Source organism: Erinaceus europaeus, chromosome 15 (assembly GCF_950295315.1).
Source record: "Erinaceus europaeus chromosome 15, mEriEur2.1, whole genome shotgun sequence".
NCBI classification, from domain to species: Eukaryota; Metazoa; Chordata; class Mammalia; order Eulipotyphla; family Erinaceidae; genus Erinaceus; species Erinaceus europaeus.
Window position 1 is genome coordinate 28,455,272 of NC_080176.1, and position 16,069 is coordinate 28,471,340.

Sequence of the window (16,069 nt, forward strand, 5' to 3'; positions counted from 1 at the left end):
GAAAGGGTTAAGAATGTGTAGAAAGACTTTGAGTGATTCAGGAGGTGGCACAGTGGATAAAGCACTGAACTCTCAAGCATGAGGTCCTAAGTTCAACCCCCACCAGCACATGTACTGGTGTGATGTCTGGCTCTTTCTCTCTCTTCTCCTATCATTCTCGTTAATAAATAAATAAAATATTAAAAAAGATTTTGAGTGGTCTGGGAGATGGTGCAATGGAAAGACATTGGACTCTCAAGCATGAGGTCCTGAGTTCAGTCCCTGGAAGCACATATACCAGAGTGATGTCTGGTTCTATCTGTCTCGCTTCCTATCTTTCTATTAATAAATAACATCTTAAAAAGTATTATAAAAAGGAAAGATTTTATTTATTTTCCCATTTGTTAGCCTTGTTTTTTTTTATTGGTGTTGTAGTTATTGTTATTGTTGTTATTGATGCCATCATTGTTGGATAGGACAGAGAGAAATGGAGAGAGGAGGGGAAGACAGAGAGGGGAGAGAAAGATACCTCGTGAGCGGGCGGTAGCAGCGGGCTAAGCACATGTGGGGCAAAGCACAAGGACCAGCATAAGGATCCCGGTTTGAGCCCCGGGCTCCCCACCTGCAGGGGAGTCGCTTCACGGGTGGTGAAGCAGGTCTGCAGGTGTCTATCTTTCTCTCCTCCTCTCTGTCTTCCCCTCCTCTCTCCATTTCTCTCTGTCCTATCCAACAACGACACCATCAATAACAACAACAATAACTACAACAAGAAAACAAGGGCAACAAAAAGGAATAAATAAATAAACAAACAAATAAAAGAAAGACAGACACCTGCAGACCTGCTTCACCGCTTATGAAGCGACTTCTCCTATAGATGGGGAGCCGGGGGCTCTAACCGGGATCCTTATGCCGGTCCTTGTGCTTTGCACCATCTGCACTTAACCTGCTGCGCTACCGCCCTATTCCCTATTTTTATTTATTTTACATTTTTATTTATTAGATACAGAAATTGAGAGGGGAAAGGGAGATAGGGAGAGAGACAGAGACACCTGCAGCCCTGCTTCACCACTCGTGAAGCCTGCCCCCCCCACCAGACCCCCACCCCCGCAGGTGGGGACCAAGGGATCAAACCTGGATCTTTGCACATGTTTGCACTCAGCCACCGCCCAGTCCCTGATTTTATTACTATTCATTATTTTGTTGTTTTTGTTATGGTCCCTGATTTTTTTCTCTTTATTGATTTAATAATGATCAACAAAATTATAGGTAAAGAGGGGGTACAATTCCATACAGTTCCCACCACCAGAGTTCTGTATTCCATCCCCTCCATTGGAAGCTTCCTATTCTTTATTGCTCTGGGAGTATGGACCCAGGATCATTATGGGGTGCAGAAGGTGGTCCCCCCTGGACATGGGTGTTGGCAGGTTGATCCATACCACCAGCCTCTTTCTCTTTCCCTAGTGGGGCAGGGCTCTGGGGAGGTGGGGGTCCAGGACACATTGGTGAGGTCGTCTGCCCAGGGAAGTCAGGTTGGCGTCATGGTAGCATCTGGAAGCCGGTGGCTGAAAAAGCATTAAGATCTAAAGCAGAACAAACTGTTTAATAATCAGGAATTTAAAGATGTGATTTGGAGTCACCATTCTGGAAAAGGCTAGTAGGTCTATTTTAGGTATATTCAAATACACTTGATTTTTTAAAAAATATATTTATTTTATTATCTTTTAATTTATTTATTGGATAGAGACAGACAGAAATCAAGAGGGAAAGGGGGAGATAGAGAGACACCTGCAGCCCTGCTTCATCACTCACAAAGCTTTTCCCCAGCAGGTGGGGACCAGGAGCTCGAGCCCGGATCCTTACGCACTGTAACATGTGCACTCAAGCAGGTGCGCCACCACCCGGCCGCATGGCCTCTGATTTTAACCTTCCCTTTGCATGCAGGTTCAGTGTCAGACGTGTGGCCTGATGCCTTAATTTCTGTGTCCCCTGTGAAGTGACCCCTGCCCCCGTCCCCCCTCCCCCATCCGCCGCACAGCTGCTGACCTCCCCTGTAGACCTGCTGGGATTTGCAAACTCTGTCTGCTCTTGGGGACTTTAAGTCACACCAGCAGCCCACCCCCCCCTCGCCCCCAGAACTCCTCCATCTTGAATAACCGACACTCTCCCTCTTTGATTAAGCTCCTGGCCCTTCCGGCTTGACCCTACTCCACTGAATCTGTTTGCTGACTGCTGGGTTTCACCCATGAGTGAGCTCAGGCCCTTGGTATTCCTCACCCTGTGTCTTGTTTATTTTGTTAGCAGTGTGGCCTGTGGTTCCACCCGAATCACTAATGATAGGCTTTCCCTCTCCCTCTCTCTTTTAATTCTTTCAGATTTCATCTTTTTCATGGTTAAATAATAGTCCACAGCCTGGCTCTATACCACATGTAGGAATGAAAATTAGAACAGCTGCTATGGAAAATGGGCTGGGGGTGGGGTGGGGGATTTCTGGAAAGGTGAGAGACGAAACTATGGCAGATGAACTTAAGGAAGCCGTGGCTTAGTGCCAGAACTGGCACAAAAAGGGACACACATGTAGCTTCACAAGGACACCTGCTGAGACTTATGGGCTGTGATTGCACTGTGGTTAAAGGCAAATAAATTTAGGGCCAGAGAGACAATCACAGGGCAGGGCTCCTGGCTTGCCATGTGCGTGGCTCAGGTTCTAACCCAGGTGCCACATGGACATACCACATGGTACTGGGGGAAGCTTGTGTCTCTCCTGCTCTCTGTCTCTCCCTAGCTGAATGAGAAAGTAGGCAGGAGCAGGCTTGGCTCTGCAAAAACAAACAAAAGTGAAAGATTATTTTCCCTTTTGTTGCTCTTGTTTTTTTTTATTGTTGTTGTAGTTATTATTGTTGTTATTGATGTCATCGTTTTTAGATAGGACAGAGAGAAATGGAGAGAGGAGGGAAGACAGAGAGGGGGAGAGAAAGACAGACACCTGCAGACCTGCTTCACCGCCTGTGAAGTGACTCCCCTGCAGGCGGGGAGCTGGGGGGCTCGAACTGGGATTCTTTCCTCCCTTCCTCCCTTCTTCCTTCCCTTTCTTTCTTTCTTTCTCTCCTCCCTTCCTTCCTCCCTTTCTTTCTTTCTCTCTCCCTTCCTTCCTTCCTTCCTTCCTCTCTCTCTTCCTTTCTTTCTTTCTTCTTTTTCTTCTCTCTCTCTCTTTCTCCTTCCTTCCTTCCTTCCTTCCTTTCCCTTCCTTTCCCTTCCTTTCTTTCTTTCTTTCTTTCTTTCTTTCTTTCTTTCTTTCTTTCTTTCTTTCTTTCTTTCTTTCTTTTCTTTCTTTCCTTTCTTTCTCTTTCCTTTTGCTTTTGAATTGCAAAATCTAGCTTTGGACTCCAAGTGAATTTCCAGGAAATGGCCTGACTGAAGCGAACATTGCCAGTAAGCACACAGGCGAATGTCTGGAGCCTGAGAAAGGGGAGCCCACACGCCTTGAAGCGCAACAAATTCACCAACTCACAGCGCACTCTTGGCTATCTGCTGCCCCCTTGCGGCCCCATCGCCATCCTGCATCTCCCCGCTAGGGGCGCGCACTGGAGCAGCTGGGGGTGCAGGGACAGCCTGGAGGTCAAGGCTCCAGCTTCTCTTCTTTGGCTACCCGGCTGCAGTCTCAGCTGAAAGCGGCGGTGCATGTCTCCCCCTGGTGTTCATGACTGAAAACTGCGTTCTCCTTCCTGCCCTCTCAGTTTTCTTGAAAAGTAGTAACCAAGTCCCACAGGCCTGGTGGGTAGGGATCTCCAGAGGCCATCATTTCATTCATTCATTCATTCATTCATTCATTCATTCATTCATTCATTCATTCATTCATTCATTCATTCATTCATTCATTCATTCATTCATTCATTCATTCATTCATTCATTCATATCTGGGGATACTGACATCTTTCCTGGGGGTGACAAGGTGGGGGATGCTGAGACAGAGAAGAGATATGGCATCCTAAGAGGGCTTGGGGTGTTACTGGGGGGACAGAGATCTCTGTGATTCCAGCTCCTACCCAGGTACAGGGAAGATGACAGAGACACCAAGCCTAGTTCTGTGCAGTGTGGGGGGGTGTCCTTGGGCACAGCTGGGTCCCACCAACATCATCTGTGAGGTCACATTGCCCCCACCAACAGCATCTGTGAGGTCACACTGCCCTATGATCCCAGCAGAGTGGGGCAGAGGGGAGCCATGGAGGCTGCCCCGCCGGTCAGGCCCAGTCTCGGGGGGCTAATGCTGAAGCTGCCACTGCCGGTGAGAAGGTGGGGGGTCTGGGGGTGGGACACTGCCAGCCTGTCACAGCCACTGCAGGCTGGGGGACACCCCTAACCTGTCCCAGGCAGCAGAATAAGGCAGGTGCCCACCTGCCTGCTGGGGTCATCTCAGCCCTGGTTCCCTGCCAAGGCTCTGGAATGGTCTCCAGAGGGGATCACCCTTATTCTTTATTATTTCAAATATTTGAAGGGAGGGAGATATAGAAAGATAAAGCAAGAGAAGCTAGAACCCTGCTCAGCTTTGGCTGATGGTGGTGCTAGGGAATGAACCTGGGGCCTCAGAGTTTCAGACACGAGCTATGTGCCTTGTTAGGTTTTTTTTTTGTTTTTTAATATTTATGTATTGTTGTAGCTATTATTGTTGTTGATGTCGCTATTGTTGGATATGACAGAAAGAAATGGAAAGAGGAGGGGAAGACAGAGAGGGGGAGAGAAAGACAGATACCTGCAGACCTGCTTCACCGCTTGTGAGGTGACTCCCCTACAGGTGGGGAGCCGGGGGCTCGAACCAGGATCCTTACACCGGTCCCTGCGCTTTGCACCACGTGCGCTTAACCTGCTGCGCTACCGCCCGACTCCCCTTTTTGTCTCACCATGGTTATTGATGGGGCTCAGTGCTGAAAATATGAATCCAGCGCTCCCAGTAGCCGAACTTCTTTCCTTTTCCTTTTTTGAGTTTTTATTTTTATTTATTTTAAAAAATCTATTTATTGGAGGACTAATGGTTTATAGTCAGCAGTAAAATACAATACTTTTTTAAAAAAATATTTATTTTGCCTTTCGTTGCCCTTGTTTTTTTATTATTGTTGTAGTTATTGCTATTATTGATGTCGTTGTTGTTGGATAGGACAGAGAGAAATGGAGAGAGGAGGGGAAGACAGAGAGGGGAGAGAAAGATAGACACCTGCAGACCTGCTTCACCGCTTGTGAAGTGACTCCCCTGCAGGTGGGGAGCTGGGGGCTCGAACCAGGATCCTTACACCGGTCCTTGCACTTTGTGCCACGTGTGCTTAACCTGCTGTGCTAATGTCCAGCTCCCTAAAATACAACAGTTTTAGTATGTGTAATGTTTTTCAGTTTTCCACATAATAATTCAACCCCCATTAGGTCCTCCTATTATTATTTTTAAATTATACTTATTTATTGGATAGAGACAGCCAGAAATTGAGAGGGAAGGGGTGATAGGGAGGGAGAGAGCTAGAGCTAGAGCTAGAGCTAGAGCTAGAGCTAGATACCTGCAGCCCTGCTTCACCACTTGTGAAACTTTCCCCTTGCAGGTGAGGACTGGGACTCGAACCTGGGTCCTTGCACAATGTAACATGTGCACTCAACTAGGTGTGCCACCACACAGCCCCTTCTTATTTTTTAATCAGCTAGGACAAAGAGAAATTGAGAGGGGAGGGGGGAATAGTGAAGGAAAGAGAGACACACCTGCAGGTACGGAGCAGTAGGGAGAGGGAGCTTGAACCCAGGTCCTTGTGCGTGATAACCTGTGAACTTAACTGGGTGTGCCATCTTCCAGCCTCCTGGCTTTTATTCTTTATTATTATTATTTTAAAAGATTTTATTTATGAGAAAGATAGGAGGAGAGAGAAAGAACCAGACATCACTCTGGTACATGTGCTGCTGGGTATCGAACTCAGGACCTCACGCTTGAGAGTCCACAGCTTTACCACTGCGCCACCTTCCAGACCATGGCTTTTATTCTTTAATGACATTATTATTATTAATTATTATTATTATTATTATTATATTGTAGGGGTTTCACTGTTCTGAGCTGACTTTTTTTCAGATGGAGGTAGAGAGCGAGAGACACCACAGCACTGAAGATTCCTACCCAGAGTGGGAAGGAGTGGGGTTGAACACTGGGCCCATGACTCCACCTCTCTGAGCCCCACCCCCTGCTGTAGGATCACATGGGGTGTGATAGCTGTCTCTCCTCCCTGACCTCAACCTTATGGGGGGTGGGCAGGCTCCTATTCCCACCTCTTCCTCATCCCTCGCCTCACTGTCCCCAGACCCCCCCCCCAATGCCTTTCCAGCTGGTGGGGGGCTCACGGCCACCCCCACACTATCTCTTAAGACTCCCCATGGCCCTGAGCAGGGTACCAACCCCTCATGGGCTGACACTAATTAGTGGCCTGGGTTTAAATCCTGAAGGATCAGGGTGTGAAGGAAAGAGCCCCTCTCTAAATAATGATGGTGAATCAACCTCCTTCATTCTGAATTACTATGTCTTTCCTTTCCTCTTCTTTCTTTTTCTTGTTCATTTCATTCTTTTCTTTGCCACCAGGTTTTTATCGTGAGTGTTTGGTGCCTGCCCAATGACTCCACTACTCCCGGTGACCTTTTTTTTTTCTTTCTCTTTTTCTCTTCTCCTTCTTTGAAAGAGGGAGACAGACAGAGAAAGAGAGATAGAGAAAGAGAGACAGAGGGAGAAAGACAGAGAAAGAGAGAGAGAGGGAGACAAACAGAGAGAGATAGAGAGAGGGAGACAGAGAAAGAGAGATAGACAGAGGGAGACAGACAAAGAGATAGAGGGAGACAGACAAAGAGATAGAGAGAGGGAGACAGACAGAGAGGGAGGGAGAGATACCCACAGCCCTCCACCACTTGTGAAGCTTCCCCTGGCAGGTGGGGACTAGGTCCTTGCTTAAGTCCAGAGGAGGGCCGGTGAGATAGCGACCCCAGAAAGGGGTCCCACTGCTCTGGAAGAAACCTGGGTGCTGTCCTCTCTCTCTTTCTCTCTGCCTCCAAGGTTATCTGTGGGGCTCAGTGCTGGCACTATGAATCCACAGCTCCTGGAGGCTTTTTTTTTTCCCCCGATTTTTTTATATTGGGGAATTAATGCTTTACATTCAACAGTAAGTACAATAGTTTGTACATGCATAACATTCCCCAGATTCCCATTTAACAATACAACCCCCACTAGTTCCTCTGAATCCTTCATGGACCTGTATTCTCCCCACCCACCCACCCCAGAGTCTTTTACTTTGGTGCGATACGCCAATTCCATTTCAGGTTCGACTTGTGTTTTCTTTTCTGATCTTGTTTTTCAACTTCTGCCTGAGAGTGAGATCATCCCATATTCATCCTTCTGTTTCTGACTTATTTCACTCAACATGATTTTTTCAAGGTCCATCCAAGATTGGCTGAAAACGGTGAAGTCACCATTTTTTACAGCTGAGTAGTATTCCATTGTGTATATAGACCACAACTTGCTCAGCCACTCATCTGTTGTTGGACACCTGGGTTGCTTCCAGGTTTTGGCTATTACAAATTGTGCTGCCAAGAACATATGTGTACATAGATCTTTTTGGATGGATGTGTTGGGTTCCTTAGGATATATCCCTAGGAGAGGAATTGCAGGGTCATAGGGTAGCTCCATTTCTAGCCTTCTGAGAATTCTCCAGACTGTTCTCCACAGAGGTTGGACCAATTGACATTCCCACCAGCAGTGCAGGAGGGTTCCTTTGACCCCACACCCTCTCCAACATTTGCTGCTGTTACCTTTTCTGATGTATGACATTCTCACAGGAGTGAAGTGATATCTCATTGTTGTCTTGATTTGCATTTCTCTGACAATCAGAGACTTGGAGCATTTTTTCATGTGTTTCTCGGCCTCTTGGATCTCTTCTGTGGTGAATATTCTGTCCAAGTCCTCCCCCCATTTTTGGATGAGGTTATTTGTTGTCTTGTTGTTGAGTCTGGCAAGCTCTTTATATATGTTGGTTATTAAACTCTTATCTGATGTATGGCATGTAAAGATCTTCTCCCATTCTGTGAGGGGTCTCTTGGTTTGGGTAGTGGTTTTTTTTTTTTTTGCTGTGAAGAAGCTTTTTAATTTGATGTAGTCCCATAGGTTTATACTTGCCTTATTCTTCTTTGTAATTGGATTCGTTTCATTGAAGATGTCTTTAAAATGTATGCGGAAAAGAGTTCTGCCAATATTTTCCTCTAAGTATCTGATAGTTTGTGGTCTAACATCCAAGTCCTTGATCCACTTGGAATTTACTTTTGTATTTGGTGAAATACAGTGGTTCAGTTTCATTCTTCTGCATGTTTCAACCCATTTATTTCAACACCATTTGTTGAAGAGACTCTGCTTTCCCCATTTAATAGTCTGAGCCCCTTTGTCAAAGATTAGATGTCCATAGGTGTGGGGGCTTGTTTTTTTATTTTTTAAATATTTAGTCCCTTTTGTTGCTTTTTTGTTGTAGTTATTGTCATTAAAAAAAAATTTTTTTTTTGATTTTTGATTTTTTTAATTTATTCTCTTCTGTTGCCCTTGTTTTATTGTTGTAGTTATTATTGTTGTTGTCATTGTTGGATAGGACAGAGAGAAATGGAGAGAGGAGGGGAAGACAGAGAGGAGAGAAAGATAGACACCTGCAGACCTGCTTCACCGCCTGTTAATCGACTCCCATGCAGGTGGGGAGCTGGGGCTCGAACCGGTATCCTTACACCTGTCCTTGAGCTTTGCACCACCTGCGCTTAACCTGCTGCGCTATAGCCCGACTCCCTTTCTTCTTCATTTTTAAAAGGCTTTTAAACTATTCCCTATTGTTGCCTTTTTTAAATTGTCGTAGTTATTATTGTTGTTGTTATTGATGTCGTTGTTGGATAGGACAGAGAGAAATCGAGAGAGGAGGGGAAAACAGAGGAGGAGAGAAAGACACCTGCAGATCTGCTTCACCGCTTGTGAAGGGGTTCCCCTGTTCTTCATTTTATTGGATAGGGCAGGGAGAGAAATTGAGAGGGAAGGGGAGATAGAGAGCAAGAGAAGAAAGAGAGACACCTGCAGATCTGCTTCATCCCTGTGAAGCGACACCCCTGCAGGTGGGGAGCGGGAGCCTCAAACCCATGGCCTTTTGCCATGTACTGTGTGCGTTTCAACTGGGTGCGCCACCGCCCCCTCACCTCCTCATTTGAACAAGTTCGCCATAAAAGAAAAGTGGAGCTGGGGAGACAGCATAGTGGTTCTGCAAAAGACTTTCCTGCCAGAGGCTCTGAGGTTACAGGTTCAATCCCCAGCACCACTATCAGCCAGAGGTGAGCAGGGCTCTGGTGTCAAAGATAAATAGATAATAGAAAACCGAGGGACAGATACAGCGCGGGCACCCCTTCCTGCCCTCCTCTCCCCAGAACCGGGCCTAAGCCCAGAGACACCTCACTACCGTGTGGGGGGAACCAAGGCCTTGGGAGGAGGCGGCGGGCCCAGCAGACACCCGGGCAGGGCGCGGGTTCCCACGCAGGTGGGTGGCCGCGGGTTTAGTCCCCCTGTCCCCCTGCAGCTGGCGTGGGACCGGGCCCGCCTGTACGAGCTGGCGCTGCTGAAGCTGTCGCTGCTGAACTGCTGGCTGGCGGGGCTGGTCCTGAAGGCCCGGGGACCTGGCGCCCAGGATCCCCTCGTACCCCTCGCACCCCCAGCATCTCCGGGCCGGGCAGGGCGGGGCTGGGTCGGGCTACTGCGGGGCCTGCTGCTGCTCGTGGTGCTGCTAGGGCTGCTGGGCTGCCGGCTGCTGCTGGTGGCCGGCCGGGCTCTGGGCGCGCTGCCAGGCCAGGTGGGGCGCGGGCGGGGGTCTCTTGGGAGTCCGGACCTCTGGGCGGGTCTTAGAAGAGAGGGGCGGGGCCTGTGTGGGCGGGGCCTCGGGTACTGGGTGTGGCCTGGGAGGGGTGGGGCTTCAGGGCTTCAGGGGCGGAGCCTCGCAGCTTCTGGGCCGGTCCTGGTGGGGACCGGGGTGGATCTTGGGAGCTGGACCGGGCCTCGGAGATTTTGGGCGGGGCTTGGGGAGGGGCCTCGGGGACTCTGGGCGGAGCCTCGTCGCTAGGGGCGGGGATTCAAAGACTCTAGGAGGGGGATGGGGAGGAGCCTCAGGGATGCGGGGCGGAGGATAGGGGCGAGGCCTTGGAGGAGTGGCGCGTAGCTTCGGGGGCGCAGGGCGGGGCCTCGGGGCGGGGATTTGGGACACCTTCCCTCCCCCTCCCTCCCCCCAGGCCCTGCGGGAGTGTAGTGAGCTCCTGACGCTCCTGTGGCGGCCGGTCCGCAGCTGTGCTGCCTTGGCCTGCGACCATCTGCTCTACCTCGTCACCTGGACCACCTGCCTGACCTCCCACCTGCTGCAGGCCGCCTTCGAGCACACCGCCCGGCTGGCCCAGGCCCAGGACGCCCCGGGGTCCTTGTCCCAGTCCCTAGACCCCCAGCCCCCCGTCCCCGAGGCTGGACCTGTCTTGGCGGAGCTGGGAAGCCCCGGAGAATAAAGGTGTCCCAGCTGCCTCTGCAGGCCTGACTGAAGCCTCGCTCTCTGTTGGTCTTGCTCCCTGGGCTGGAGGTGCACGTGTGCACTTGTGGAGGGGGTGTGTGTGCCTGCATTTGTGTGTGCGCAGGACGACACAGACGTGTAGGTGCAAACGCGCGCACCACACATACACATACACAACACACGTGTGCACTGCATGCACACACAGATGTGCTCCCACGTGCTCTGCCTGTGTCCATGTGCACTTGTATACACAGACAACAGTATACACTCTGGGGGTAGCAGGAAGTCACCTTCTCCGGGCACCTGATATCTCCTGCTCTGACTGGGTCCTTTTTCCTGGGGCAGCAGGCTGGCTGGGCTCACTGCCTTTGGGAGTGGCATACCACCCGGGTCACTGAGTGGGTCAGGACTCAGCCACCAGCCAGCTGTGGCCTGGGAACCCCTAGTTTCTGGGTTTGTGCTCCCAAGGGACTGCTGAGATTTGAGAAGTGGTGGGCAGTTGGAGGCTCTGGCCTCTGGGGGGTGCCAGGCCCTCACATTTTGAGGATTTAGAAACCAGATTGGAGTAGTGGTGGTTTCTCAGCCAGGCTAGTGCCTAAGGTTTAGTCACTCCTTTTTTTTTTTTTTAATCTTTATTTGCTAGAGACAGCCATAAATCGAGAGGGGAGGGGGAAAATAGGTGAGGGAAAGAGGCAGAGAGACACCTGCAGCCCTGCTTCACCACTTGTGAAGCTTTCCCCCTGCAGGTGGGGACCAGGGGCTTGAACCTGGGTCCTTGCACATTGTAGTGTGTGCACTTAACCATGTGTGCCACCACCCAGCCCCAGCTTAGTCACTCCTTAACACAGCATAACCCCTCCCAGCCACCCACTCAGCCTTCTCTGCTCTGCCTCCCACCAGGTGAAAGGTGGATACTTGTTTTGCCTCCCGCCTGGCCCTGAGCTGGTAAGCTTTTCGGCTTATCCTCCCAGTCTGGTTGGTGTGTGTGTGTGTGTGTGTGTGTGTGTGGTGTGGAGGGAGGGGGTGTCCATAGGGCTCCACCTGGCTGAGCAGATGGTTCCAGAACACACATGGCCCATGGAGAGAGAGAGAAAAAAAATACGTATGTATATGGGGAAAGAGAGAGAGCATCTCAGGGATGAGGGAGGGGAGTGGGCCTGGGGTTACCCAGCAGTTTTCAGATCTGAGGCCTGCATCCCCCCCCCAATGAAGGGGGTCCTGTATGAGGGGGGACCAGGCTGTGCTCCCAGTGGAAGCTGCTCCCTGTCCATGTCTCCCTCCCCTACCTCTGTCCGTCTGGGGCTACCTTAGGGACAGTACTGGGTCCCCAGGAGCACAAGAAGTTGGGCCAGGGCTTAGTGGACATCCTGGGAGGGGACAGAGCAGCACAGGTGGTGCTGGGCATCCTCTCATGCTACAGCTTGGGCCTGGGGCTCACTGGCTAGCCTGCCAAGGGAGAAGGCCTGGCCTAGGCCCTGGAGGCAGGAGATGAAGGTGGGAGGTAATGACCCCACTGCTCTGAGGGTGTCCCCTGCTCCACTTGTCTCTTCAGATGACAGGACTCCCAATCTCCAATGGCTGGCAGGGCTGAGACAACACCCTTGACATGCCTGGCCCCTTCTTTACACACTCGGAGCTCTGGTGTGGCTGTCTGTTGGGCTAAGTATCCCCTTACAAGACCCACGAGTGAGACAAGACACCCCTTTCCCACCCAAGCAGGGAGGCAGAGAGGATGTGACCCAGGCCTAGGGTTGGAGGTGTCTGGGAAGGCTTCCTGGAGGAGAGGGCCTTTGGGCTGAGCACAGTTCTGAGGGCAGGAGCTTGGCTGGCCACCTGCCTTCTCCAAGTTGGACCCCTAGTGGCTCTGTGTCCCAGGTGGGCCACCAGGCAGGGGTTTGGGGTACCTGTGAAAAGAGAGACCTCCCAGATTGAGTCTGGTATTTGAGGAGACCAGGCTGTAGCTTTCCTCTTTCTGGGCCTCAGCATGCAATGGTTGTGTGTGTGTGTGTGTGTGTGTGTGTCTGTCTGTCTGTCCTGACAGCACCCAAGAGACCCCAGTGTCCTATACTCCTGTCTATAGTGGGCTCCCTCTGGGGTCTGTCCCCTAGACCTCAGGTCTTGAGCTGATCTGGGGTTGGGGAGACAGAGGCCCAGGACCCGCCTGGCAGAGCCCCAGCCCTGGCCTCCAGGTCTGGAAAGCTTCAACCCTGAATCCTGGACCCAACACATCTCAGCACCTGACCCCATGTGCCTCCATTTTCCCCACAGCACCCAGGACTGTGCAGGGGCTACTCCCAGGCTTGGTTTGGGGGGACCCCATCCCAGGGCCAAGAGGGAGAGTGGGCTGGCGGGTGGGGGGAGTGGCCGGCCGGCGGGCCAGGCTTCCACGCAATCTGTCTGCTATGCGGCCTGTATTTACTTATACAGAGCCTGTATTTATATCAGCTCTGCTCCCATTAACCGGCAGGAAATGGCTGCAATTGTTACATACCTGGCCAGCCCTGGCCCCCTGGCCGCCAAGACACACAGCACCCTGGCCAGCCCCCCATGCCCCACCCTCTCGGAGGGGCCCCCTGCCTGCATGCTCACTCCTTGTCTGTTCTCTGTTCCCCTCAACTTCTGAACCCATTCAAACAGGCAGGAGTGGGAGCGAGGCTACCAGGACTGTAAGATAGTGTCTGCCAGACACACCCCAAGCCCCTCCTCCACTTGGGAATGGGGTGCTGCACCTCTGGGGTGTGGGGTCTGTGCAGAGGAGGAAGTAAGGGTTCTCCAGAGACTGTAAGTGGTCCCCAGGGTCCCCACAGGACCCCCAGCCCCAGCCCCTGAAGAGAGGGGGTGCCTCTGTATGTGTCCCCCCATGGGGCGAGGGGTCCCCCCACTCTGCCTCCCTGGACACTGTGGTCAAATATTTCTACAAGGAGCAGTTCCCCTCCCTGGCTCTCTACAACCGTTTCTCTCTCTCCCTCTTTCCCCCTCCCAGGCCCCCAGCTCTTGGGTTTGGGTGCCAGGTGGGGCTGCCAGATTCGAGGGGCGGCCCCCTCCCCAGAGCACTTGCCTGACATAACCTATTAGGGCCTCTCTCTTCAGCCGGCGCCCCACCCTCCCAACCAGACTCAGCCGACAGGCTTGGCGGGGCTGTAGGGGGCTGGGGGACCTGTCCACCCCTTTCCTGGGGCCTGTGGCCAACCCAACACCCTCCTTCAGGCCCTCCACCAGCTGCCCTGTGGTTTAGCTTGTTGACCTCAGGCCACCATGTCCCCCCATCTACTCTGGGTCTGGTGGGAAGAGCCTTACCTCCTCAGCCTGGGGTTACAAGGGCACTGTCTGGAGTGGGGGGTACAGGGATGTGGCCCCAGGATGAGAGAACATCCTTCCAGATTCTTCTGTGTCTAGGGGGGGGTTCCCTGCCCCCACCATCATGGAGGATCTTGTTTTCAAGGTCAAAGGCAACCTCCTGTCTCCGCTCAGCTGGGGTGGGGCGGTGGGGGGGGCAGTTTCCTCACTGTGTGGGGCTGAGAGCCTCAGAGCGGGGGGGGGGGGGCAGGAGAGGGAGTGTGTCCCCAAAGCATCGTCCCCCCCACCCCCGGCTTACTGGTTTGGGGGACCTTGGATATTCTGCTCTGACTGTGACCCTGAGAAAGTCCCTAGGCTCTGTCCATATAGTGGGACCCAATCCTTGGGAATCTGTGGCTCCTTTTATTTGAGAGAGAGAGAGAGAGGGAGATTAGCAGCACTGCTCCACCACTCACGACCCCCCCCCCCACAGGTGGGGACTGGGGGCTTGAACCTGGGTCCTTACACATGGTAACACGTGCGTTCTGCCAGTTCACTATTGCTGGGCCCTGGACTCTGGTTTCTGAACTCCAGTCTTCAAAAACCTTGAATCCCTCCTGATCACTGTGTGTGTGTGTGTGTGTGTGTTGGGGGGGGGGTGCCCCATGGGCTTGGGGTACTGGAGAGGGTGCAAGTGGATCTCAGCCCCTTCAAACACCAGGACCCAGAGCCTGGCTGGCGGCGGCACAGCTGCACCCCACGGCCTCTCCTGCTCAGACATCTGCACATCTGGAGGCTGCCCCGCCCAGGCCACATCTGGAGCCCAAGACGGCCAGTGCTGTCTTCTGAGCATCTGGGCTGAGTGGCTCCCAGGTCGACGAGGCCCATCTGGCGGCCGCCCCGCCCCATCTCCACAGTGGAATGCTGGCAGCACAATGGGCTGGGTACGGGATGGGGAGCATCTTGTCCCCCGGGTTAGGGGGATTGGAGTTAGGCTTCCCTGCCCTGGGCTATGGGGGTCCTGTGGGCATGGGGGTGGGGAGGGCTCCCCTTCTCTTTGTAGGTCAGGAGTTTCTGGGGCCTCCTGGGGACCAGCCAGGTTGTGACATCACTAGACACATGTCCCTGGGAGTGGTGACAGCTACCACTCTACACTAACTCACCAGGCAGTCTCTTGGCGCCACTTGAAAGGGACTTGGGGTCGTTCCCCCCCAAGTTTCACTGGCCTGCTCATCCCACCGCCCTCAAGCAGCAGGATGTGCCATCTGTCATGAGAGGACCCTGCTGGGTCCCTGTCGCCGGGCTTGCCTCCCACGATGCTCCTGGCTTTGCCTGGGCACCTCCTCTGCTCCCCACTTCTCTGTCTACACCCACTAATACTGGCAGATGGGGGTGGAAGGTCACCCCAGAAAGACTCAGAGACTAGAGCCTGGGGGTGCAGACCATCTGGGGGGGAGCTGGACTGCAGAGCAGCTCATTGGGGGGGGGGAGCCAGGGGAGGTTCACAGCAGTCTGTCCAAGCCCCCCTCCCCCACAAGCCCCTCTCCTCTATTCTGCCCTCCCCAGGATGAATGCCACCACGCTTGTGGTAGTGAGCTACCTGTCGGGGGGGGGGGTATCCCAAGCCTGTGGGGCTGTCTACCAGCAGAAATTGAGCAGAACTATTCACATGGAAGTCCACTAAGACCACCTCCTAGCCCACAATTCCAGCCTGATGAAGTGTGAGATCCTGCCTCCTATGGTGAGGAACAAAAGCCCAAGTGAAGGGAGGACAGGGCAGAAACGTCCTGGGCCACCTGTTCCATGTGGCCAGATGCACCCCAAGGCTGGGCTCTGAGTCCCCAGCCTGCCATCCCTATCAGCTCATCGCTGGCCTGAACTGAAAGCCCCTAGCCTGGAGGCCCTGCACAGCCTTCCTGCGGAAAATCTGAGTCAACAAACAGACGAGGCTGGGGCACCAATAAAAAAATAACAAGGCTGCCATGTTTACTGGGTTCCTCAGGATCTGGGAGATGGTTAACTCCTCTCTGCCGGGGAGAGAGCTCAGAGAGAGGCAGAAAGATTGGCCTGCCTGAGGCTCCCAGAGCCCGGGGTTCAATCCCCAGCATGACCTGTCAGCCAGAACCAAGCAGGGTTAGCGTTACAACAACAACCAGAATAAAAGATTCTCATGCCTGAGGCTTCAAAGTTTCAGGTTCAATCCTCTGCACCGAGCAATGCTCTGGTAATATTTAAAAAAAGGGAAAAAA

The 16,069-nt window shown here is 52.5% G+C and overlaps 1 protein-coding gene across 1 annotated transcript; it reads left to right on the forward strand.

Moving 5' to 3' along the window:
* Positions 1 to 4,198: 4,198 nt before the first annotated feature.
* Positions 4,199 to 10,564, forward strand: TMEM270 (transmembrane protein 270). The gene is made up of 3 exons (XM_007518011.2): positions 4,199 to 4,261; positions 9,576 to 9,845; positions 10,279 to 10,564. Exons 1-3 carry the CDS (start codon positions 4,199 to 4,201, stop codon positions 10,540 to 10,542), a joined length of 597 nt encoding a protein of 198 aa, XP_007518073.1. The 3' UTR covers positions 10,543 to 10,564.
* Positions 10,565 to 16,069: the final 5,505 nt, after the last annotated feature.

What these genes read in the sequence shown, in the direction of transcription:
- TMEM270 (XM_007518011.2), top strand. Translation starts at nt 4,199, where the DNA reads ATGGAGGCTGCCCCGCCGGTCAGGCCCAGTCTCGGGGGGCTAATGCTG. An exon ending in TGCTGAAGCTGCCACTGCCG is followed by an intron (nt 4,262 to 9,575) that starts GTGAGAAGGTGG and finishes GTCCCCCTGCAG; the next exon opens with CTGGCGTGGGACCGGGCCCG. An exon ending in TGGGCGCGCTGCCAGGCCAG is followed by an intron (nt 9,846 to 10,278) that starts GTGGGGCGCGGG and finishes CCCTCCCCCCAG; the next exon opens with GCCCTGCGGGAGTGTAGTGA.